Source organism: Carassius auratus, chromosome 7 (genome assembly GCF_003368295.1).
Source record: "Carassius auratus strain Wakin chromosome 7, ASM336829v1, whole genome shotgun sequence".
Taxonomy (NCBI): Eukaryota; Metazoa; Chordata; class Actinopteri; order Cypriniformes; family Cyprinidae; genus Carassius; species Carassius auratus.
In genome coordinates this window covers 13508329-13534388 of record NC_039249.1, presented here as the reverse complement: position 1 = coordinate 13534388, position 26060 = coordinate 13508329, and the positions used below count along the sequence as shown (strand labels likewise).

The 26060-nt window shown below is 40.1% G+C and overlaps 1 protein-coding gene across 2 annotated transcripts in view; it reads right to left on the bottom strand.

Moving 5' to 3' along the window:
• Positions 1-16261, bottom strand: part of LOC113105996 (coronin-2B) — a 38667-nt gene extending 22406 nt beyond the window's left edge. Inside the window, exon 1 of one of the 2 annotated variants that reach the window (XM_026267451.1) lies at positions 16020-16261. In XM_026267451.1, coding sequence (XP_026123236.1) covers positions 16020-16034 — 15 coding nt within the window. In that variant the 5' untranslated portion in view covers positions 16035-16261. The remainder of the gene's footprint in view (positions 1-16019) is intronic. The other variant, XM_026267452.1, reaches the window with a different exon arrangement.
• Positions 16262-26060: the final 9799 nt, after the last annotated feature.

Below are 26060 nucleotides of genomic sequence, written 5' to 3'. Positions count from 1 at the left end.
TGGAGCACAGAGGTAGACACACGTAAGTAGCAAGTAGTCACAAGTGAGCACAAGTGAGTAACAAGTGAGAAGACCCGACCAAACAGAACTGAAGGGACAAGGCTTATGTACAACAGATAATTGGGGAAACACAGGTGGATGGAATCATTAAATTAACAGGGACATGGAACACATGAGGAAGATAATAGACACCTGGGAACTAATCAAACTAAACACAGAAGACAGAAACTGGGTCACGGGCAAAAACACATTAAATGAGTCCAGGTGTGTGACAGTACTCCCCCCTCCCGGTAGGTGCGTCCTCGCACCGTAGAAACAACAGGGGGAGGCGTAGGTGGGAACTTGGGAGGAGGTTCCGGTGGAGGACGGACTTCCAGGAGGGGGCCAGCAGACAGGGACCACAGAAGGAGGAGCCAGGGAGGAGACGACGGAGGAAGGAGCCAGGGAGGAGACAGGAGCAGGAGGAGCCAGATGGTCCACCAGAGACCAGCCAGGACGGAGATCCAAGGTGGGGTCGACGGCGGGAGGAGCCATGGTGAAGGACGGGTCGACGACACCAGGGGGCCGACAGGCGGAGACTGCACCGGTGGGTGAGGAGCCCAAGATGGAGCAGCACAGCCGCAGAGCCAGGGTGACGACGAGGATCCGGAGGGCCTAGGTGGAGCTGAAGGCTCAGGCGACCAAGGTGGAGGCGGGGTCCCGGCAGACCGCTGTGGAGCCGGAGTGACCGAGGATGGAGGTGGAACCGGAGGGAAGGAGGAGCCTGACAGAGCCGGAGGGATGAAGTGACGAGGTGGAACCAGAGGAGTGGAGTCCCGAGGCGGCGGATGGTCGACGACTGACCAAGGTGGAGCCGGAGGGACGAGGGAGCCCGGTGGAGCAGGTGGGATGACAGGCCACGGTGGAGACGAGGGAGCTAAGAGCCAAGGCGGAGCCGCTGGGTCGAAGGACCGAGGAGGAGTCCAGGGCTCGGAGGCTGGAGGCGGAGACAGGGCCTTAACATGCCAAGGCGGAGCTGGAGACTGGCAGTCCAGCGGCGAACCACCGCGCCCCGATGGCGCGGACTGAGGGTGAGCTGCGGGACTGACTGGCACCAGCAGGGATGACGAGGAACTGGCTGGTCTAGGAGGAGGAGAGAGGAGAAGGATGGGAGGAAGGACAGGAGGATCAGGACTGGACGGAACCAGCGAAAGTGGAGCAGAGGGACCAGCAGGTCCTGGAGGAGGTGGGAGAGGGAGGCCGGGAGGGAACACAGGGGATACAGAAGATTCAGAGCTGGGCGGAACCAGCGGACACACAGAAGATTCAGGGCTGGGCGGAACCAGCGGAGACACAGAAGATTCAGGGCTGGGCAGAACCAGCGGAGACACGGAAGATTCAGAGCTGGGCGGAACCAGCGGAGAGACAGAAGATTCAGGGCTGGGCGGAACCAGCGGAGAGACAGAAGATTCAGGGCTGGGCGGAACCAGCGGAGACACAGAAGATTCAGAGCTGGGCGGAACCAGCGGAGACACAGAAGATTCAGAGCTGGGCGGAACCAGCGGAGACACAGAAAACTCAGGGCTGGGCGGAACCAGCGGAGACACAGAAAACTCAGGGCTGGGCGGAACCAGCGGAGACACAGAAAACTCAGGGCTGGGCGGAACCAGCGGAGAAACAGAAAACTCAGGGCTGGGCGGAACCAGCGGAGAAACAGAAAACTCAGGGCTGGGCGGAACCAGCGGAGAAACAGAAAACTCAGGGCTGGGCGGAACCAGCGGAGACACAGAAAACTCAGGGCTGGGCGGAACCAGCGGAGACACAGAAAACTCAGGGCTGGGCGGAACCAGCGGAGAAACAGAAAACTCAGGGCTGGGCGGAACCAGCGGAGAAACAGAAAACTCAGGGCTGGGCGGAACCAGCGGAGACACAGAAAACTCAGGGCTGGGCGGAACCAGCGGAGAAACAGAAAACTCAGGGCTGGGCGGAACCAGCGGAGAAACAGAAAACTCAGGGCTGGGCGGAACCAGCGGAGAAACAGAAAACTCAGGGCTGGGCGGAACCAGCGGAGAAACAGAAAACTCAGGGCTGGGCGGAACCAGCGGAAATGGAGCAGAGGAAATGACTGGAGGAGGTAGGAGTGGGAGACTGAGAGGGTATACAGGGGAATCAGGGCTGGACGGAACCAGCGGGGAAACAGGAATATTAGGGATTACCTCCGTAGACCAGTCCATCAGATCCAGAACTTGCTCCATATGACTTTCAGAGACTGTATACAGCTCACCCTCAGTCGCAGGAGTGTGGGCAGGGCTTTCCTCCACGCCCTCGATCTCCACGAGGACTCCCACGATGCACGGTGTTGCCGGCTCACACACCTGGTCAGTCGCGCTCTCGAGATCCTGTTCCCTGTCAATGGATGGCTCGGGCTCTGCGGCTGCGGTGGGCTCTGGCTCCGTGTAGCGAGATGGTGGCTGGCTGGTCTCTGGGTCGGGAGTGGGGCTGGCGAGGTCCTCTATGGGGCAGACGGTGAGAGATGAGCCATTTCTCGCCAGAGTCCACTCCACGTATGCGGCGAAATTCTCTCGAGGACCATCTTCGGACGACAACGCTCTGCATTTGGAGTTCAGGCTGGTGTTGTAGAAGGTGCAGAGCGCGCCGTCCGGGTAGCTGGTGGCATTTGCTAATAGGAGAAACCATCTGGTGTGGTCCTCGAGAGAGCGTTCTTCCTGCTTCAGCAGAAGGATGAGGAATTCGGGACGATAGAGGGGATCCATAGAAACACTAAGAAAAGAAAAGACTTTGAAAACACAAAAACAAAACGGAGGGAAGAACACGCAGTTTTCTATTTTCTCTTATTAGGTCGGGTCTTCTGTCACGGTCTTCGCTGCCTGAAGGAATACGGAGTCGAGGATAAACAGAATAAGGCTTTTAATATATCCAACACAGGGGATATCCAACATGGAGCACAGAGGTAGACACACGTAAGTAGCAAGTAGTCACAAGTGAGCACAAGTGAGTAACAAGTGAGAAGACCCGACCAAACAGAACTGAAGGGACAAGGCTTATGTACAACAGATAATTGGGGAAACACAGGTGGATGGAATCATTAAATTAACAGGGACATGGAACACATGAGGAAGATAATAGACACCTGGGAACTAATCAAACTAAACACAGAAGACAGAAACTGGGTCACGGGCAAAAACACATTAAATGAGTCCAGGTGTGTGACAGTCAGATGTAGTTTTTTTCCTGGGTGGTTCTTTACCAAAACAAATTTCAGTCTGGGCCAGGATTTGTGCAGTTAGTCAAAAGTATGGCTGCACAAGACTGATGAAGTATTTATCATTTGGTCTAGGATGGTATCACTACAAATTTAGCAGAATATGGGAGAAAATGTTGGTTTATGTGTGTTTTTCATGGACATGCTGTTTTTGCTGCAGGACAGAGAGACTCCTGAGACTTCAAACTTTATCGACTTTTTCACATCTTGCCTGCAGTTTCTTCTGCTGCTATGTCTTTGGTTTTCTTTCTACCATGCTTAATATCTTCACTTTACTAATTTTTATTTTTTTTGGACTGATTAAACAAAATACAAGACCAACCATAGGTTGTTATCATTCATTTTTCAGATTTGTCAGTGCACTCTGTCCCATTCATCACTCCAATACATAAGCCTATTAGATCTCCCCAACCCAATTCTGCCTAATTCATGTAAAGAATCATTCAAAGACACTGATATTCCAACAGCTTCCAAGTCAGGAAGCAAGCTTCTCCTGTCTTTAAAATTGGACACAAAAACTGATGAAAGGCCTCTGGAGGGGCACAGCTTCAGCCCCTCTCTATGCCAGGAAGCCAGTCTTTGTGGGGCATTAGAGCAGCTAACCTCCCGCTCCTGCTTCTGAGTAGCATGAGTGAGTTTTGATGCCATTCTGTCTCTGTGGGAGATAACACTGAGCCTGGAGACCCACTGCCTGTTTTGGCAGCTCTGGCACCAGCTGTGAATGAAATACAGCTGAAAGAGAGCCAGGTCAAGTTGCATGCTGTCCTTTCACACACAGAGAAGTCAGAATGAATGTTTGTGACTTTAGAGAGATTTTATAGCATAGGCTTCGATAAATCTTGTTCTTAAAACTGCCAGCCTTGAACTTTGAGAAACTCGCTATAGAATATTCAGCTCTTACTCAAATATATAATGAGATTTCCCCATTATATGGCTGCCAAGTGGCAAATGATAAAACTGTATTTTCTATATGCACTGTATGTTTATTGTTTGTTTTCAATGCACTTTCACTGCATCCATGCATAGACACATTAATGAAATCATCCTAAGCAATAAGCTTATTGTGTGTTATTAAGCGTTGCCAATACCTTGAGGAAAACAATCACATGTATAAGTTCTGTTCCAGAACAGAATAATTTAGTCAGAGCTGTAGGGCATTTAAATCCCTTCAATTCTCAGTGAAGACCGAACTCAGTGGAGGGAAGAAAAAGGCTCAGAGATGGGATATAGACCCTCATTACTACTATACTGGAGGGTGTACTGGGGTGCCCTTTGTTTGTTATTGTTATTGTTATTGTTACTGTCTGCTTGGATGTAGTTTTTGCTTCATCGGATGGTGCAGAAGCAGCTGTAACAATTGAAAATTCCACACACTGTACGTGATCTATAATGTTGAATGATGTTGAACAGCAGAATGTTTGTCTAAGAACGCTGGGAAATGTATTGAGTGTATCATGACATACTTTCTCAAAAACATAAGAAACAAGACCACCAGTTTCCTCCCCTGTGTTGTTGTTGTTGTTTTTTTATTTTATTTCATTGTTTCATTGTTTTTTTTTTACATTTCATTTGATTCCTTTTTATTAGGGTTTAATGTTTGATTGTGATAACTCATATGTTGGGGAAAATCATAAACTGCGTGTTATTGTTCATGAACTTCATGCACTTAGGGACAGGATGTCCTTGAGAGGGTTATCAGACTTTGATAAAGAAGTAGAAAATAATGAAAGAGGAAGTTATCTGATGCAGTGAAACACACATTGTCAAGGACAGCCTTGCTCTGCTCTTAGGGTCCAGTTATGCTTATAAAAGATCCTTTCTACAATAGAAATGGTAAACACCCCCTCCTTCTCTATCCTACACTCTGTAGCCTCCATATTACCAATAGCTTGATTGTGAGTGTGTATCTTTTCTGAGTATGTCCATTCACCACAAGTCAGAAGTTTTGTCACTTACTTTCTCTTTTTTTATTCTTATTTCCCACATTTTAGAATAATTGTAAAATTATCAAAACTATGGAATTGCAAACATGGGGCAATTACTGAAATTTTATATTATTCCTTACATTATAGTAGCAACCCTATACCTAGTCATCACTTTGGGCATTATTTTACAAGGGATCAAACCATATAATGATTTTGAAGTCAATTGAAGTCAAGACCATTAAAAACTAAAATTTAAATTTTAAAATAATTTTAGTTAAATAAATACAAACATACATTAATATTTTAAAACAGGTATTAAAGTATTAAATTATTTAAGCATTGTAGTATAAGCCAGCATAAGATCAAAATCTGTTGTTCTCATTCAGGAGCGTTAAATACTTAGAAACTTCATTCTAATGCTCATTATATTAGCATTAGCCACACTTATGCTAACTGTTAACTATGTATATGCTAACAGCGATGTTTATTTCAATCCGACATTGAAATTAAAATGTGGAATCATATTCATAAATGCTCTTAATATAAAAAATGTAATTGAAACTTACCTGCTTTCACTTTCATTGGATCGGGGTGTCTGTCTTTAAGGTGTTTTGTTAGTTTGATGCGTTTCCTCTTTTTGAGGTTGCCACGTCTCTTTATAAAGACGATAACTTTCTAATTGTGCAAGAACCGGGTTGACCGGATACTCGGTCCCACGGGTACTTAAGAAAACCTGGCACCTTAACATTTTTTAAGTACAGACTTAGTACCAAAATACTGGGTCTTTGGACAACACTATTCCTCCCATATGTACTCCTGTGTCCTTGTATCTTCAAGCATGGCTGCACTGACTGAAAGAGTATTCCCTAGAGATAGTCATTTCCAGGAGAGGAGCAGTCTGTTGTTTTCCTTCCTCTAACCTCCCTGTTGATAATGGACAGGGTGTGATAAGCAGAACCAACAGATGGATAGATGGGGATTACGGTGGGGAGGTAGAGACAGGAAGGACAAAGGATGGCCCACGTTAGGTGATGGAGTGGGTAGGGCAGCAAGAAGATGATCATTATGGTCACCATGAGACTAGACCGTGACTCGGCTCTCTGCTGATCTGTCAATCAAATTACACCGGATTCACTAATGACACTGTACTGCATTAAGACATGACTAATTCAGCATGAAATGAGGACACTTTTTAATGAAAGTAGGCATAGAGTGTGACTTTTTAGCATGCATAAAGAATACAGAGTGACTACTACTGTATGTGTGTGAGCTTTCTGATGTCCTGATGCCAGCTCTGAACTGCATGCAACAAAAACACAAGCCCCAGTTGGGATAACGGCCATCTGGCAAGTGTTCAAGAAGAATATTCGGTACTGGCTCTTTGCCTCCAAGAGACAAACAAAATAGACCAAAGCCACTGTGGTATTATCAGATAGGTGCACCAGATCTGTTCTCCTGCATTTGGTCTTTTAAGAGTGGGGGTCAAATGGGGTTAAATCCCATTCTCTCTAAGTTTGACATGCAACGTGTCTTTACCGCAGGAGCGGCTCACTGCTGGCAGAATATTTTTCATTATTTAGAGGCTCCAACACAGATGTAGATGCACTTTGTGAAATTACTTCCATCCCAACCTACATATTTCTTAGTTTGGAATGCCAAGAGTCCAGCAAACTTGCATAAAGACTAACAGCCTATCATCTCTGATTCAGTAGATATCCACTTCAATTGTCAAGAATAATTCATTGAAGCTGCCCAAGTAGTTTTAATAGCAGCTTGCTGTTTTTTTTATTTATAGCGACTAAAACAAACAGTCTTGAGAGATAAACATGTCAAATGTTCTCGGATGAATTGTGCACAGTATGACAGCACACATAATAATCATACCTGACAAAAACCTCTGTCAATGAAACAATATTTTAATACTGAACCTATCAGTCTGTACAGTACTTTTTTTTTCCTGCTGAACAGCATTTTTATAGGAATTTGCAAAAATTGAAATGTATGAGAGAGGGTTATTTATAGTTCCAAATCCTAGTACCATATGTAGGCAGCATGTTAAGGCATAGAAATGCTCCTGACACAAAGGCTTTTCCAAGGCAGCAACACTGTGCTGCCTTCAACAATACCTCGTTTTGGCCAGATTCTGAGGTAGCATCCCCTATATCTTTTAATCCCAGATGACACTAGGTCTTATTAACAATATATTTACATGTCATTGCAAAAGTATTGGTAAAAGGGCTATTTGTTTTATTTTAGAACAGAGCTTTTGCCAATAGTGTCTTTTTCGTATGTGTGAAAATTCTAACTAGAATGATGGCTTTTATGTAAATTAATCAACACATGAAAATGCTAATTTATGTATGCTCGCTGGTGTGAAACTATGGATGACAGCTTTTAAACTGTAGAGCAGAGATGTGCATTTTGACGATTTGAAGTAAAGTATTTTGTCGGTATGAGATTGAACCATTTGGTGGCATTCACACCGTCTCTACACTTGTCCTGCTCAGTCTATTCTATGCTTTCTAATCCCTTGAAAGCTGTATATAAGCTAGTCCCTTTCCTGCAATCTCCATCTTGGAGAAAGTCCTTTTATAAATTGGATTAAGGCTTCAGATCTGGCAATGCTTTGCTGACTAGACAGACTTTCTCTCCTGCAGTCTCAGGCTCCCTGTGCAAGTAACAATCTGCTCCTGTATGCTACACAGAAGAGGAGCATCATGGCTCAGACATGCCATCTGCCCTGGATAAATTAGCCAGACACACCACACCCAAACCCAAAACAGTCACAGTGCCATAACCTAGGCCTTGTGTAAAAGCTATAAGCAATATTAAGCATAGTGGTCGATCAATAAAGGTTTTTAATCACTGATTCAGACTGTCAAATTGCTTAATTGTGAATAGTTTCATGGAAAAACATTTAAAGAATAATTTCTAAATATTTTAAGTGTTGTAAGTGTCTCATATTTCTGTATGACTGTATTCTATCCTTTTCTCTCTTTCTTAATAAATACATTTTCATAGGACCTATGAAGCCACAATCAAAGCACTGCCATTTCAGATGGTGCTATAACAACATCAGCCAGACCTCAGAGGCTGGCATCCTGTAATAGTGTTGCCCAGCTACTGATGAGCACCGTGACCTTCCACAGTGACATGACAATGTCGTATTAGCCTGTTGTCTTCCTGCTTGGCTTATCTCTTCTGTTTGTTTCTCATTACTGGCAGGATTCTGTTTCAGCGTGATCGCCAGCGCAGCACTCTGAGCTAAAACTGGCTTTTGCAAGGTGTGCTCTGAAATGTGCTCAGGCTAGTGTCAAATATAAAACAGCTGTATGAGAGGCTGAGTGAGGTGATGAGTAAAACTACTAAGGAAAAATAACAGTGAAGATGGCATTATTAAGCTTGCATTCAGCAGCAAAAACAGTAATTTCTGTAAAATGTGATCTAATGCATGCACTTGTGAGAAACTGCAATTAGATTTAAACCTCATTTTGTATTCCGTCTGTTCCTCAAGTTTATATGAAACTCCAGGCTCATCAGGAGGTCCGTGGTACAAGGAGAAAACTATGCATTAACGTTTCATTTATATCAATGGAACATGTACTGTGATGCAGGATTCCATAGTACTAGTTCTGGAGGCAGTTTGTTTAGGGGAAATCACTTGCACATAACTTAAAGTTTAGAGTCAATAGGATTTTTAAATGTTTTTGAAACAAGTCACTTGTGCTCAACAAGACTGCATTTATTTGATTAAAAATGCTGTAAAACTGTATTACAGTTTAAAACATTATATATTTTGTAACGTTGTTTTTTTTTTTTTTTTCATTTACTTTAGATCAATTTAATGCATCCTTGCTGAATAAAAGTAATTTTTAAGTAATGCTTTTTTTTAACATTTAAAGTGTAAATGTCATGTGGTTAATCTCTAAAGCCACATGAAAACTAATGACTATTCTGAGCTGTTATGTTTAAAGCCAGCAAAAAGGAAAAATGTAAGTCCAAATATAATTTCATGCTTTTAAGAGCCCTCTAAAAAAGAATCAGGCACTAGTAAAGTAAAACCTCTTGTGTCTTTAAAATTTAAAATGATAAGCTTGACTATATTTTTCCAGTCAAATGAGGGGCACATCCAAAATATGCAGTGCTGGTTGTGCAGCATTGGGTTAGACGTGCAGTAATATACTTGCAAAACAATCGTCTGTTTTCAGAGTCATACTAGTGGATGTTAAAAGGTTAAAATCTGATCTATTTTAAGATGAGAAAGCTGGCTTTTTGCAAATTCAATTTAAATGAAAGTTGAATAAAAATCATTCTTAAATATGTTTGCATAGTCTTAATGTTTATGACAATTTGCGCTCCATGTGATTTTTTAAAGACCCCGTGCTTATTTGGAACGCTTGTTATTTGTGTCACTGATGTCATCAGCATTGGAAATCAATCGTCTTTATTGACAGATTTCTGTTTCTGCACAAATGCATGCATATGTGTGTGTCCCCTATGTGTCCTACCTCATGTGACCTATTTTGGATTCATGCATGGAGCTGAAATCTGTGTCAGCGGGTCTCCACCTGGCAATCTGTCTGTTAAGGCCTCAGGCCTTGTCAAGCGGTACCTTTTGTTTTGCTCTGAATATGTCCAAAATATCGCCTTGCTTTTTTTTTTCAGACATCCTCTCTAGTCTTCTTCATGCTTTATTTAGTTTCTCACTCTTGCACATTCTCTTTTGTCCTTCTACCTATATTTCTCTGAATCCTCTAGCTCAGTTGTGTTGGGTGGGATTTGTTTTGTCAGTGTAATTTGATTAATTGGAGGCTGGAAGCAGAGCTAAGCACTCTGAAAACTGCCTGAAGGAAGTCTGGGCCACCGTAAGTCCAGGATCACATGGGGTTAGATCTGTGCCTATTTCAATTGCCTTCCACAACACTGACTTTCTACCTCAGGACTGTAATACATGTAATACCTTTCTCATGTCAAGTTTGCTTTCTATCCAGCCCATATTTTCCACTCTTGATTTCTCCATCTGAGCTGGCTTTTGTTGGCATTATTGCAATAAAGAGTGTATAGATTTGATATTACAACTGAATTTGATTTGTTTGATCATATGTTATCATGTTCTGGCTAATGTTTATTGATCATTCTTGCTGGAACAGCTAGCCCATGCTGTTTTGAAAGTGTAGTGTCTAACAATGCTCTTAAATCTGTGTGTGTGTGTGTGTGTGTGTGCACGCGCACACATACACACACACAGCTTTTTGCTCCTTTGCACTTTCTCACTGATGCGTTTTCTAAGAAAATAAAAGGCTTGAGTTTTTGGCATATCACTTCAAAAAACACTGCTGAGGGCCAGAGAATGCTGAGAAGGAATGTGAACCTTCACAGCACTCAGCTGACCTCTCTCTCTCTTTCTGCTCTCAAAGAAAGCTGTTTTCCTTTTCTTTTTAAGCGGCAATAACCTCAGACAACTTGTAGGTATTGTTTACTTCAGCCTGAAGTATCAAAAACACTTTCATAATGTTCTTATTGTGCTTTCTCTCCTATGACCAAGCCCAGATGGAATTTTTTTTTTTTCTCTCACAATTTCTGTTTCTAATTTTGTGGAGGAAGGAGAATCTGTGAAATGGATTTAAAAAAGAGAAAATGTGTTAAACTGAGCTGATAATACTAGACTATTATTATTAGCTGGAATTACAAAATTAGCCATAATATTTAATAAACGTGCAAAAGATGAGGGATGGATTCATGATTGGCAGGCATTTCAGTTTTGCCACTTCAGATTATGCATGGGGTTGCAAAAATAAAAATAGTTTTTATGCAAATTTAGAAATATTGCATTAAATGTCCAATAAAAAACATATATGCTAACTTCAGGTCGACAAGATTTTTATTCTGTGTATTTTTAATATTAATAAATTGTAAATTATTTTTGTCTTGAATGGAAATAGCTACTGACATCTTTAATGTGTCTCATAAAGAAACTGAGCATATCAAAACTAATTATGGCAGATCCATGTAAAATTGTATCATGAGGCAATTGTACTATATTGTGTGGAACGTGCACACCATCCTGAAATATGTCACGTCCCCACACTGTCTTCATAAACAGACAGGTCTGATAAGCGGTCTTTGTTTTGATGAACTCCTAGATGTAAAGGGTTTAAATTACAACACAAAAGTTATTGGAAACCTGATATGTACATTAACAGAAACAAAACAGTTATTTTAACAGATAATAAATTATATAAAGCGAGTAAAGAACACTGAAGCAGTCCAAGACTTCAGTCTAGTGTGAATTACGGCATTCTTGTTCCAAGACTGCCATATAACATGCATGAGAATGCAAGAAAGTGTGTTTTACCACATTTTACTGCAGCAGATTGCTGTTCACTTCTAAATTTAAAAGAGTCATTGGTGAGTGGGATCATTCAGTGGAATGCATTGCTGTACTGCATTACAGATAATGTAATAGTCTGACTGTAATAGTAGGAGAAGCGTGTTGAAATCCTGAAGCATATGACCCATCTTTATCATGCTGTCATGCTTTAGTTCCCACTCCCACACTGTTTGAATTGTGTAGGCTGTAGCATTTCCTTCTCTGGTCCCATGTTCCACTGTGGACCTCACACAGGGACACAAAAATGGGATTGCAATATTACATTTCCAAAATCATGCCATTGTTTGAACTGAAATGTGGATGCTGTATTTGTGGATGTTTTTACATTGTGACTATACACTCATTCTTCTTGACACCCTGTAAGTGTATGTCTGTGCATCTAGGATTGCAGTGGCAATAGATAAAGACATCCCAAGGCAAAAATCTTCATATAATATTTTCTCAGTTTCTTTGCCTTAGAGTAGGAGTGAAAAGAGAGAGGAGACAGACAATGGGAATTACAAGCCAGTGTGAACATCACACACTGATGCCCCTCAGCTGCTGTTTATCTACACTGAGTCTCACCAGCCCAGGACCACAGGAAGCACATCCTCTTCCCAGTGTCTCTACCTCACGTTCTGAGCAGGATATTTATAAGTGACATGATCTCCTTTCGCTTTCTATAGAAAGTCCCACTGAAACTCTCAGTCTCTGTGGAGTTTGTTCTATCGAATATCTTCATCAGTGGATGCACTGTCTTGAACTTTCTCATGCTTCATTAAAAAGCTGAACAGAAATGCCAGACCTTTTAGTCATTTGTTCATTATTGGATGTTTTCTGTATAAGCACATTGGCCAGCAGGAGGTTTGGGTTGCTGAGCTAGCTGTTAGGATCAAATGTGACTCTTCTCAGCGTGTGTGCACACTGCCTGCACAGGGCATAATAGCCTGCAAATTCAGCCCAGATTATAAGATTCCCTCTGAGGATAAAACAAAAACCAGCGTCCAAATCAAGCGTGTATTCAAGGTTGCCTGGTTTGCTCAACTAGCCCAATGGCCCATCAAAAATAGCTCAAAACTAGAGTAATGACTCTATCCCAAATATTAAATCTCAAAATATGCACTCTCATATCTGAAATAAGTGTTTTACATATGTATTACTTTATAGTCACTATAAAATAGGGAACTTTAAGTCTCCCTACCAGTGTCTCATCATCATCCCTCAATTTTTATCACTGATAGAATATTAAATATTTTAAATTAGCAGCATCAGTTTAAAAGAATCAGTTTAAACTATGCTTGCCACTATTCTATTAGTTACTTCTGTTCTATAAAATATTCTATAGTGCATTTTTTAGCAAATATAAAATTGTATTTTATGAATTATTTTAATGATTATTTTATATTATTAAGTACATACATTGGAACAAACCTACATAACCAAACAACACCACGTTGTGATGTGCAGGATTGTGTGAGGAATTTGTGAGGATTTCATTAGAGATATCCTATAGACTGTTATCTTTTTTATATAATATATGTATAATGGACGGGCACCAACATAACTGTGAGTTTTTTGAGTGTATGTAACATATAGCCTGCATATACACTTATATTCACATCTCTGCTATAAAATAAAAAACACCCACCCACCACTATCTCTGTATGAGGTCAGTGGTGGATATGGAGTGTAGTTATAATAATGTGTTTTACACCTGTGAGCTTACAGTCCTCCTTCCCACGCAGGGTCTTCTCAGTCGCTCAAACACTCCTGACAAGTGTGTTTCTGTGCATTTTATATATGAAATTGTCTCTTAGCTTAATAAACACACCTGTACGCTTCCTATCTGCCTCTCGCCCTACTGACATGCAGACATGTGCAAACCCACCCACACACACCATAGAGAACCCTTCTCACAGTCACCCAGTAAATACACTCCTGGCACACTCAGTGATCTTGAACACATGACGTCTGCCTGGCTCGATCTGTTGATATGGGAGTACATTTCACCGATGGGTCTATTCTGCAAATTCATTGGAGAATCTGATGCCTGTTGGCATTTCTGTCAGATGAAATTCTGTCCCAGGGTGAAAGAAATGCTAAGCTTTGAACAAAGGCAAGAGGTCACCTGTGTTGACCTTCTACTCTATGAAGACAAAATGATCTCTAACCCCTCCTCCAGCTCTCCATCCATTCCTCCTGCTTTCTTTGTCTCTTCATACGAAATTAATTACAATGTTTCTGTGGATTTCATACATTAAAGACAGTGTAGGAATAAGCGAGTCATTTGAGGTGGCTGACAATCTTGGTGTAAATTTTAAAGGAATTATTTTTTGGAATTTTCAAGATCTTATTATTTATAAAATTATTTTTTAGGGAAGTTGTGGCCTAGTGGTTGGAGAGTTTGACTCCTAACCTTAGGGTTGTGGGTTCGAATCTCGGGCCGGCAATACCATGACTGAGGTGCCCTTGAGCAAGGCATTGAACCCCCAACTGTGCCCCGGGCGACACAGCATCAATGGCTGCCCACTGCTCCGGGTGTGTGTTCACAGTGTGTGTGTTCACTGCTGTGTATATGCACTTTGGATGGGTTAATGCATATCACGAATTCTGAGTATGGGTCACCATTCTTGGCTGAATTTCACTTTCACATTTTTAATGGCCAATCTGGCAAGGTTAATACAGCCACTAGCTTTTTATTTTGTTGTATTTTTTATAATGTTAAATATTTCAATAAAATAAGAATCAATTATTATTCAATCTGTGTGCTAATAACTAGATCTGTATTTGTGCTATAAATTATTATTATTATTTTCAAGCCCACAAGGGTAAACCAGCTCTAACATGAGGACCTTTTTAGATTGTGTGAGACTTTTTTTATTTTAAATGCTGAATAAAATATGTAATTTTGCTTTGCTTTTTATGAGGCTTTTTGGGTTTAGTTCCTACCTTGTATGAAATTACCATCCACAGAGATTTATTAAGTAATGTGTGACAGAAAGTGATGTGCAGCCAGCTGTTTTATAGCCCTGCAGTGAGAGGTGCATCCTTTCCTGATCATGACAGTCTGGGTGTGTGACGGTTTCAGTCCCAAGAGTCTGTGAGGATATCCTGCCACACAGCTGTGGGGTTAAACACTAGTCTATATGTGCACTCACTCTCACATAAGCAGACACTCTGGAGTGGAATTGCTCTCCGTCTCTCACTGTCTGACAGAGTACTGTTCTGCTCGGTCAGCACACATACACAAACACTCCAAGGTCATTTAGCTCTGTATAGTGCCCATCACTCGAACCGCACTCAACATCTCAACCTTCTCCTTCAGAACAGAACACACACACACTCACACTCACATCAGTTCTTACACAGTCAGCACCTGCGTCTGGGAATAACTGCAACACACATCACTGCATGAACACTGACACTGACTGAGATTTAAGTAATATATGCAACTCTAAATAAAATAATATAATATAAAATAATATAATATAATATAATATAATATAATATAATATAATATAATATAATATAATATAATATAATCAATCTACTTTGCTAACTGATTTACCAATTTAAATTGCAGGGATGCTGGAGCTTAGAACACATAACGTAACGTAACGTAACATAACAACATAATGTTTATCCATTTTCAAAATCACTTGTCCTGTTATATAACACATATATAAGACTTATAAACAGCGTCATTTCGTGTTCATCTCTACAATAAGAGGCTTAGACCAGGTATGTTTCCAGTTTTACAGACTTGTTTGTGTACTGCATTTACAACAATTCCATAGTCTTTTTTCTCTAACTTTAATTAATAAAGTTAAATTAGCCTCACAGTTTATGACACAACTCATGACAGCTGTGAGAGTCCAATAACATAAATCCAAATTAAACTTAATTCAACTAAATTGGGCTACTTTTTGACCGTCATCCTAATCCCAATGTCAAAATATAGCCCAGTTGACCTGAATTCTTCCTGTATCCATTGGCCTGCCTTTTCTTTTCTTGTTCCTTTCCTCTTTTCTCCCTTTTATTACTGTCACACATACTGTAGTATGTGACATGCTCAGTGTCTCCTCAGTAAAAAAGCACAGCTCAGGCTTTATGCAGGACAGCACTGGATTAAGAGCTCCACTTTGTCTGCTAAAGCCTAACACACACACACATAAACATGCCTCACCCAGCCAAGACCCACTGCCCTACTGCGGGACAGGCACTTGCATATTAAACACACACAGGGAGCCAGCTGGACAAATGCACATAGAAGTTTGTACTGCACAGCAAATCCAGCAGACATAAGATTCACCTGCATAAACACACACGCACACACACACACACACACTCCACCTGTCCGGCACTGCAGTACACTACAGCCACAGAATCAGCAGAACATCCCACTGCAGTGAAGCCCAAACCCAGCAGCCCCTCCCAGCCTCACACTCCAGCACACGCTTACCTTTGTGACAGTCATGCAGAGAACAGTGCAGAAGAGTCAGCTTCCGTTCCTGAAACGCTGAGTGAGATAGGAGGACAGAGAAGCACACACTGAGCGCGTGCAGCCTGCAGTCTCTACGTCAGCAGAGTGAGACACGAGAGATTGTAAAAGAGGAGGAGAAGAGAGAGAGAGAGAGGGAGGGTCTGGTCGCTGTCTCTTGCTAAGTATCCAAGCCTATCAGTGCCACGGTAGCCATGGTCCTGTAGTCAGGAGCATACTGCAGTGAAGTCAGCATAGTATGTTAGTACTATTACTCCTTGATCTCTCTCTCTCTCTCTCTCTCTCTCTCTCTTTCCATGCTGTCAATCTGATTACTGCATGTACTAAGGAAGATTATTGATGTCCAAAACAGCATCACTCTGTTTACAATGTCATACTCTCTCTCTCTTTAGCTCTCTGTAAACAACATATATGTGACCATTGACCACAAAACCAGTCATAAGGGTCAGTTTTCTAAAATTTAAATGTGTATAGCCTTATCTGAAATCTTAATAAAGGAGCTTTCCATTTATATGGTTGGGTAGGATAAGACAATATTAGATCAAGATCCATCTATCTGAAAATCTGGAATCTGAAAAAAATAAAAATCTCCTTTAAAGTTGTCCAAATTAAGTTCTTAGCAATACATATTACTATGTTATGAAATTTACAAATTATGTTCATAGAAGACGATCTTTACTTAATATCCTAATTATAACATCTATATTTTGACCCATACAATGCATTGTTGGCTATTGCTCCAAACATACCCTTGCTAGTTGCTACTTAAGACTGGTTTGTGGTCCAGGGTCACATATGCTCTCTCTCCTTGCTGTATCTGCTATCATCATACTCCGGTAACTTGACTGCTATAATCAATATTCATAATGCAAGACCTTGAAAGCTTAGAAACAGTTGAAGAAGACTCAATATTCATTTTGTGGGATCATGAATTATACAACCTCTACTATTTGGGGTGGAAACTGTGGTTACCCTGTTTTTTTGGATGTATGATGTTAAAGCAAAAATGTATATTAATTGCTTAATAAAATGTATATACTTGAACAAGAATCGCATATTAAAGATTCTTCTTAAAATAAGAAGTGTGAAGAACAAGAAAACAAAAACAAACATCTAAACATGATGTAGGATTAACTGTAACTTTATTATGTTCTGCTGCCCTCTTGTGGGCCTCAGCAACATTACATCATTAATTACATTTACTGAACAACACATTTAAAGGGATAGTTCACCCTGAAAATGTCATTATTCATTCATAGCCATGTGTACTTTGTTCTGTGGAACACAAAAGAAGATGCCCAATGGAAAAAGATGCGATGAAAATGAATAGTGACTGAGGCTGTTATTTTGGTTAACATCTTGTGTTGTATGGTTGAAGTTCATACTAAGGTTAACTTTATAACAAAATGACAATTACAAGTAGATAAAATAATTTTAAAGCGTGTCTCCACTTCCTTGAAATTGAAGCCAAAATGAACCAGAAATTTCATATTTTGCTGACATTTAGAGTGTGTGCAGTAGTGATTGTGACATTTGGACCAATCAGACACACAACTATTTGTTCTATTTAACAAATAATATCTAGCCTTCCCTCATCTAACCAAAGGGTCTATGGACCCTTCTCCCAAAATGCAACTATCACCTCAAAAAAGGTAGAACAGGCTTCTGGTTCCATAGCAACCAAAGGCACTTTCAGAAACAGACTTTCAGAAATAAAAGTCTTTTAGAAACAGACACATCATGGCTATAAAAGGCACTCTTCTCTAATAAGTCCACCAGAAAACTTCTCTTTGATTGAACACACATATCCTTTAGGTCATTGTGCATATTATTGCTGTTCTTGTATATTGTCTGTTGAATTTGACTGTTTTATGCTTATGATAGAACCAGATCTATCAAATCTTTCCTATATGTAATCTTACCATGTTTAGTATCTATGAATTCGCCTTCTGATGATCTAAACGAGAGTGTATATTGTATGTTGATACCTATGCAACATATATTAGTGTTCTAAGAATCCTTACTAGTTTGTATATCAACTTTTGATCCAGTTACATATGCAAATTACCAGGCTTTCACACAAAGGGTTATAAAACTCCCCAATATTTCCAAACTCCTTTCTCCTTGGACAAGTCCATCCTGAGAGGCGTGAACCTTCTCAGACCATAAACACCTCACATCAGTGACCCGCCTCCAGTCTGCGGTTCTTTTAGATCCTAAGGGGATGAGGAGGATGAGCTAGAACTCTCTTGGCCCCCTAAGTCTGCGCCAGGCCTCGTGCCTTGACTTTCCATTCACCAAAGATCTTAGGATCTCAGCTGATGTCTCTCTTAGCTCTTTTCACTTTCCGCTGGGAAGAAACTCCCAATCACCATCGAGTCACAACAGCTTTGGAATTCATCACTCTTCAAAACCCGAAGAAGGTGATCATGACTCCTACGCCACTGAACCTCCAAACCATAAAGACTATGCATCCAGACGCTCGTTCGTTATGCCAAGGAGATGCAAGTATCATATATACTTGATATGCTAAACTATGCTATGCTAAACTCAAGGTGGCTCAAGTTGGCACAAACAGCCAGAGAGTCACCACTGTCTCCCAGCCAAGAGTGGCAGGTGCGTGGGGGGGGGGGGGGGGGGAACTGTGGTATCAAGGTCCTGCCCATTTTTTAACAGCATCAAATAAATGATCAAAACCAAGTTTTAAAAACAAACACTTGCAATCACATTAGTGTCACTTTTTAGGATGTGTGTGACATGTTTAGCTTTTTAGTAGCCCCTTAGATAGCATATCTACATAATTGTTTAGGAGAAAATTGTGAAGATTGTACACTGAAGATGGGTACACTGTAGTCATCAAGGGATGGACATGGTCAGCAACAACACTCAGGTAGGCTGTGGCATTTAAACAATGCTCAATTGTATTAAGGGGGCCCAAAGTGTGCAAAGAAAATATCCCCCAAAACATTACACCCCCACCACCAGCCTGAACCATTGAGACAAGACAGGATGGATCATGCTTTCATGTTCTTTACACCAAATTCTGACTACCACCAAAATGTCGCAGCAGAAATTGACACTCATCAGACCAGGCAACGGCAATTGGTTTTTCCAATTTTCTGTTGTCCAAAATTTTGTGAGTCTGTGTGAATTGTCTTCTGTTTCTATAGCCAACCTGCTTCAGGGTTAGACGTGTTGTATGTTGAGAGATGGAATTCTGCATACCTTGGTTGTAACGAGTGGTTATTTGAGCTACTGTTGTCTTTCTAGCATCTCTAACCAGTCTGCCCATTCTCCTCTGACATCAACAAGGCATTTTCGTCCACACAACTGCCGCTCGCAGGATATTTTCTCTTTTTCTGACCATTCTCTGTAAACCCTAGAGATTGTGTATGAAAATCTCAGTAGATCAGCAGTTTTTGAAATACTCAGACCAGCCCGTCTGGCTCCAACAAACATTCCCCATTCAAAGTCACTTAAATCCCCTTCCTTCCCCATTCTGATGCTCGGTTTGAACTTCAGCAAGTCGTCTTCACCACCTCTAGATGCCTAAATGCATTGAGTTGCTGCAATGCGATTGGCTGATTAGCAGTTTGTGTTACCAAGCAACTGAACAGTAGCCTACATAATAAAGTGAGCGATGAGTGTATCTGTGCGTGTGCGCGCATGTGTGTGTGTGTGTGTGCGTGTGTGTGTGTGTGTGTGTGTGTGTGTGTGTGTGTGTGTGCATGTGTGTGCGTGTGTGTGTGTGTGTGTGTGTGTGTGTGTGTGCATGCATGTGCGTGTGTGTGTCTGCGTCTATGCATATACCAGAAACAACCCTTTTCAAAATATCTCCTTTTATGTTCAACAGGACATATAAAGTCATTCAATTTTGGAAAAGACATGGGTGTGGTATTCGTTTTATACATTCGTTATATTTACTTTAAGACTCCTAATTTGGCTAAAACAGGTCTTAAAGCTCAGTTATGGTGATTATATCTGATGTTTGGAGTAATGCTAGGGAATAGTGTTCAAATACCACATTGTCCTTAAAGTTACATTATAGCATGCATTGTCCAAGCATGCAGAGTAAATAATGCCTCATTAAAACAATATGGAGAAATGCCTGAGATAAGCCATGCTTTGAACTTCAGAAACCTAGTTACTGGAATTACTGTCTACCTACAGAAGCAGAGATAAGGCATGTAGTAAATATATTTTCTGCTCAGTCATGCCTGAAATACTTATTTATGATTTTGACTGGATCTGGAGAGCTCTACAGGAACTTAAAGTTGGAAGTGTAGTTTTACAATTGACAGTGATGAGTGCCGGTCATGTGTTACTTATAATCTTTTCTTTGGGTGTTAAGATGTGTGTGTGATCGTGCAGCAGGGGGCAGGATATTTCCCAGTATTCTGTTCACTTGCAGAATGCTTACACTAGGGGGCAGTATTATACACTTTGCTTAAGTTGGACATTCAAGGCAGACCCCCAATTCTGGCTCGACTGTCCACCAGATCTGTCTGCACAGAAAGTGTTACTCTAGTGGAACTTTTAATGTGCACTTCTTTGGTTACAGTTTCCCATGTACATGACACAATGTTCCAGCTACACGCTGTCTGCACAGAAACCACTTCCTCTGAGGTCAGGGGCGAAGGGAAAAAGTAAGGGCCTCCATGAAGGAGACAGGAGAGGACCTGATGAACTGATGGCCTTATGGAATACGGACAAAAAGAATAAGATGTAACAGAGGATATGGAAAATTATAGTTAAACATTACATTTACTTAAAAATGTATGGATACTAACACTTTATATTCAATATTTTTTTTCCCAAAATGTCTTACTTTCTTCTGTAAGAACACAAATAAAGACATATAGGTTTGGAATGACATGAGAGTGAGTGAATGATGACAGAATTTTTGGATGAACTAGTTAATGAACTGGATAGTGAAAAAGAAGTAAACTATAAGTATACTTGTAAAAAGATCTACTTTTCACAGAAATAATATATTTGAAGCAAATTAAAAAGAGCTGTAAAATGAGTGCTTTGTTTTCAGACTCTTAAATGCATGTTAATTACATGAACATTTTATGATATTTAAAATTTACATTTAATGCAGTAAGCTGAACTGAGTGCTTTTTGACTTTTATACTTGGTACACATAAGTACATCATAAATACTGTAGAATACTGACAAGCATTTTTGCTAAACTAAAATATTCGTAATGTTATTTCTATTGAAACTTGCATATCATGTATTTAAATATATTTATATTTTGTAAAAATATATCCATAAAGTGAAGTTTCAATTTAGTAATTAATAATTTATGTTTGCAATTTAGAACAAGGCATTTACTTTGAATTGCCTTGCTATGTTAGTCAACACATTCAAAGAAGTGTACTTCTTTAAAGCTCAACAACAGACTATTATTTATTTAATTTTTTTTTACACTATTACAATCTGCACTTTTTAAAAGTGTACTTAAATGTGTTAAGAAACAGTCATAAAGTTATACACTCTTTTAAAGTACTTAACGAGACATTGATTTCATTAGCATTATTTTATATGCAAGCACAGGTTTTCTATACTGGTAAGGTTTGAAGTGTACACTTCAGGTGCACATTCAATACAATTAAAACACTTTCTTTGACCAGGGATGCTGTGCCCTTTTTAGAAATCTTCTATATAATGTTGCTGCAGTAGTCTTGTTTTTTTCTATATAATTTTGTATTGATTGTTCACCCATATAGATCTTCACCTTTAAAACATTACAAGTGGAAGGAAACCATGTGACTCCACTTCCACCATAACTCTCCCTGTATTTTTCTTTAGAGTGATACATTAAGGTTTGCATTGTTCACTTGGCATTTTTCCCCTTATAAAGACATTAACCTGTTAACCCCGTCACATCATCACGGGCTTGTTCTGGTGAGTTATTACCACTGCTCCAGAGGGTTAACTGGTTGTCTGGAAATTAAGCCTTCTCAATAGGTGATAACCTTTAAACAAGCTTTATATAATGTTCTCATAAAGAATTACATTCTTTTGCATGTCATATTTGACTGATTCACTGCACATATGCAAAAGACAGCTTAGATGCAGTGTTTAGATGGTTAGGTATAAATAAATGTAAGTGTCCCTCAGGGTATCATTAATAAGAAACACCATAATTTATTCTATAGCAAAATATTTAGAATTATCGTAAAAATAACTGCATAAGAGAAATTACACAAGAACTAAATTACCTCACACTGGTTTTAGTATGCTGTGGCAGTTAAAATATAATGGAGTTTTTTTTTGTTTTTATGGATATGCTGTTCGTATTTCTAAGTGTAAATGGTTTTAAATGCTTAAATGTGATTGTAAATTGTAAATTGTAATAGTTTAAGGCTGTCCTGAACTCAGTGATCACAAATGCTTTGATGTGGTCAGAGATCCATTTATCTATTCATTTAATGTTTGGTTAAGCTCTTTGTATGCTGGGCTGATCCAGTGCCAGGTACTGTGTGCATAGGTCAACACAACACAAGGTCAACACTTTCATGTGTGTGTGGCTTTTGTGAGACTGACAATCCAAAGAACAATATGGTGTGTGTGTGGTCTGTCAGCTACCTCACCTCTGAAGCACAATGGCGCTTTGACCATTAGTCCAGTTGTCTTGCTTCAATTATAGTAGCTTTGTGAGCCTGCTTACATCTCTCACATAGTTGCATGCATAGAGCGTCGACTGCAAAGCTTTATTAACAAACCAGAGATAAGAATGAAAGGAAATTCTTCTGAAGTCATGCTGTCAAAGCATGGCAGTGTTTCCTTCATCATTTATGTGTGTTTGTTGTGAAAAACATTTATAAAGATCAGAGAAAAATGGAAAAGCTCATCATTCATTCATATGAGGTTGTAAAATTTGGACACTAATGTAACTGGTACAATGAATATTTTGTATATATCCCTTCATAACAACTGGTAAAAGCTGATAACACGGACTCTTCCGGTTAACTGAAGTCTGCGCCAACATCAGGGAAACAGAGAAAACCATTACTGTTGTAAACCGTATAGCAGTCATCATAACTAACCCCAGCTAATGACATCAATAACACTATCAGAGAAAGAGATGCTTCACCAAGCACACTGTTTTTTATCACATCTGTCCTCCATCACATCTGTGGGCCAATTATACACCTATGTAGGGAAAAAAATGCCCATATGTGGACCTTATGAGACATCTCGTGAATGTTTTAGACTATGTCAACATACTTCCTGGTGGCTTTCCAAACAGATCCTGTATTCTTGGAATGTCTGAAAGGAAATTTCTACAGAACTGCTAAGTTTGTGATGATTCCCTCACAAGGATAATGCTATTTGCCCATTATATGCTCAGATAATGTGTTTCTACTTTAGCATATAGGTCACCTGTATTCATTACAGGCATTGTGGGATTTTCCATTCTTTCCGTGGAGTGGTGGTGCTTCTACGCCTCTGGAATAATCTTTACCTCTAATTCACCAAGCAGTATGTAAAATCAACCGGCTGAAAATCTGAGCTGGTATTTCCAGCTGAACACTCGCTCCAGGTCCCCAGCTGTTTGGCCAGATCCAAACCCTGCCGTCCAGATATATTTCAGTACTCTTTGTAAAGATGCCCATGCGATATTTCCAGACCTTTTCAAAAGACTTAGGAAGTGAGTCATACCCATTTGTAGAGCAATTATGTGTTTATTTTCACTTCTGTCCATAGCATATTTGCAATTTCTGTGGTGTCTGTGCCTTAGGTCCAGGAAACTGATATTGTTGAGTGCTTAATCCCTGGCTTGTTCATTCCTGACAAATGACATGTAATGAAACTGTAACTTTCTGGGTGTGATTATCATACAAGCTGATGAAGCAGAAAGTACAAATCTATTTTAAGGGATTAAGTCACATTAGGAAAAAATCTGAAATTGTGATTTTTTTCTTCTTCCATTTTATAGTTTCCTTAAAGGGCAATTATATTCACAGTTATGACCATATTATATAGATGATGTCTTGTTACCGTAAATGGTCAGTGTAGGATCAAAAGGCGGCTTTTTCTCTGAAGTCTGTCCAGCAACCCTTGACCTGGCCAAACATCAGAGAAGCAAACGGTAAACAGGGAAGTACAATACTCACTGTTTACTTCCCGTCTTCTCAAATAGCTCCATTTTTTCCTGAGATTCTCATGAGAAAATTTCCTTTGTTTTAGTTTTAATAGTATATTGGATTATTTCCCTTACAGTATTCGTGGGAATAAGAAGATGAGTTGTATATGTTCTTAATCCAGGATTATCTTAATATTTAGGTTTTCCATTTTATTTTCAGATTATCTTAGTTTATAATTCTATTTTAGTTAATTTTTATGGCAGCTAATGTTTAATGATGTTTAATGTAAAGACTTGAAGTTTTATAATTTACCATGTATCCAAAACAAGAATTCATTTATGGCGTTTTGGAGTCATGGAAATGTTTTTATTGTTAATTTTTTTTCAGTTAACAAAAATGCTCTCATTTAGTTTTAATTTCATAGTTTCCTTTAATATTAAAGAAAATAACAACTTTATTCAACAGTTTTCTTCTCTTCGGTGTCAGAATTCCTTGCATGTTAATGACAGTACCACGATGTATGCATGTGCATTCCTCTCTTTGGAAACAAGCTGCAGTGTCTCCACACGCATTTGTCATGGTACTCGTGGAAATGTTGGATAAAATTATTTTAATTTTCTTTGTGCACAAAGTATTCTCATACCACTGATCTCACATGGACTATTTTAATGATGTCCTTACTACCTTTCTGTGTCTTGAACATGTCAGTTGTGTTGCTGTCTATGCAGGGTCGGAAAGCTCTCAGGTTTCATCGGTTTTCAAATTTGTGTTCGTAAGATGAACTAAGGTGTTATGGGTTTGGAACAACATAAGGGTGAGTACTTAATGACAGAATTTTCATATTTTGTGTGAACTATACCTTTAATAGCAGTGGCTAGAGCACCGGGGATGAGAAGGGTCTCAATGTTTCCACTTGCTGAAATGTCTGTTAAAGGTACAGGTTGTAGGACCTGCCATGAGAGGGCGCACTACCAAAACAATAACAATCGTGTGGTTTGATGACGCTAAGAAGGAGCCTGGAATGATGGGATTTGTTGTCTTCTACTCAACCACTGACGGCCATCAATCAGACAGGAAGATAAATCATGGATTTAACGGATGCAAAGACGTGATCAGACTATAGATCAGACGCATCCTCACGTGGTTCTAGAGACGAGATCCACTGCGTTTGGCTTGTATGCCCCATAATACTAATCTTGTTGATCGTTATAATAGCATACGTTTTCTGTAAAGATATGAATCAAAAAACTCACGTGTCGAGTAAAACACAAGCGAGATCAGCATCTCTTTCTAGTTGAAGTTTGTCGTGAAGCTCTCTCCATCTAGAAAATGCAACACCAATACAGGTCCTTCTCAACAAATTAGCATATTGTGATAAAAGTTCATTATTTTCCATAATGTAATGATAAAAATTCAACTTTCATATATTTTAGATTCATTGCACACCAACTGAAATATATCAGGTCTTTTATTGTTTTAATACTGATGATTTTGGCATACAGCTCATGAAAACCTAAAATTCCTATCTCAAAAAATTAGCATATCATGAAAAGGTTCTCTAAACGAGCTATTAACCTAATCATCTGAATCAACTAATTAACTCTAAAAGATTCCTGAGGCTTTTAAAAACTCCCAGCCTGGTTCATTACTCAAAACCGCAATCATGGGTAAGACTGCCGACCTGACTGCTGTCCAGAAGGCCATCATTGACACCCTCAAGCGAGAGGGTAAGACACAGAAAGATATTTCTGAACGTATAGGCTGAACGTAAAGGCACCTCAGTGGGAAGTCTGTGGGAAGGAAAAAGTGTGGCAAAAAAACGCTACACAACGAGAAGAGGTGACTGGACCCTGAGGAAGATTGTGGAGAAGGACCGATTCCAGACCTTGGGGGACTTGGGGAA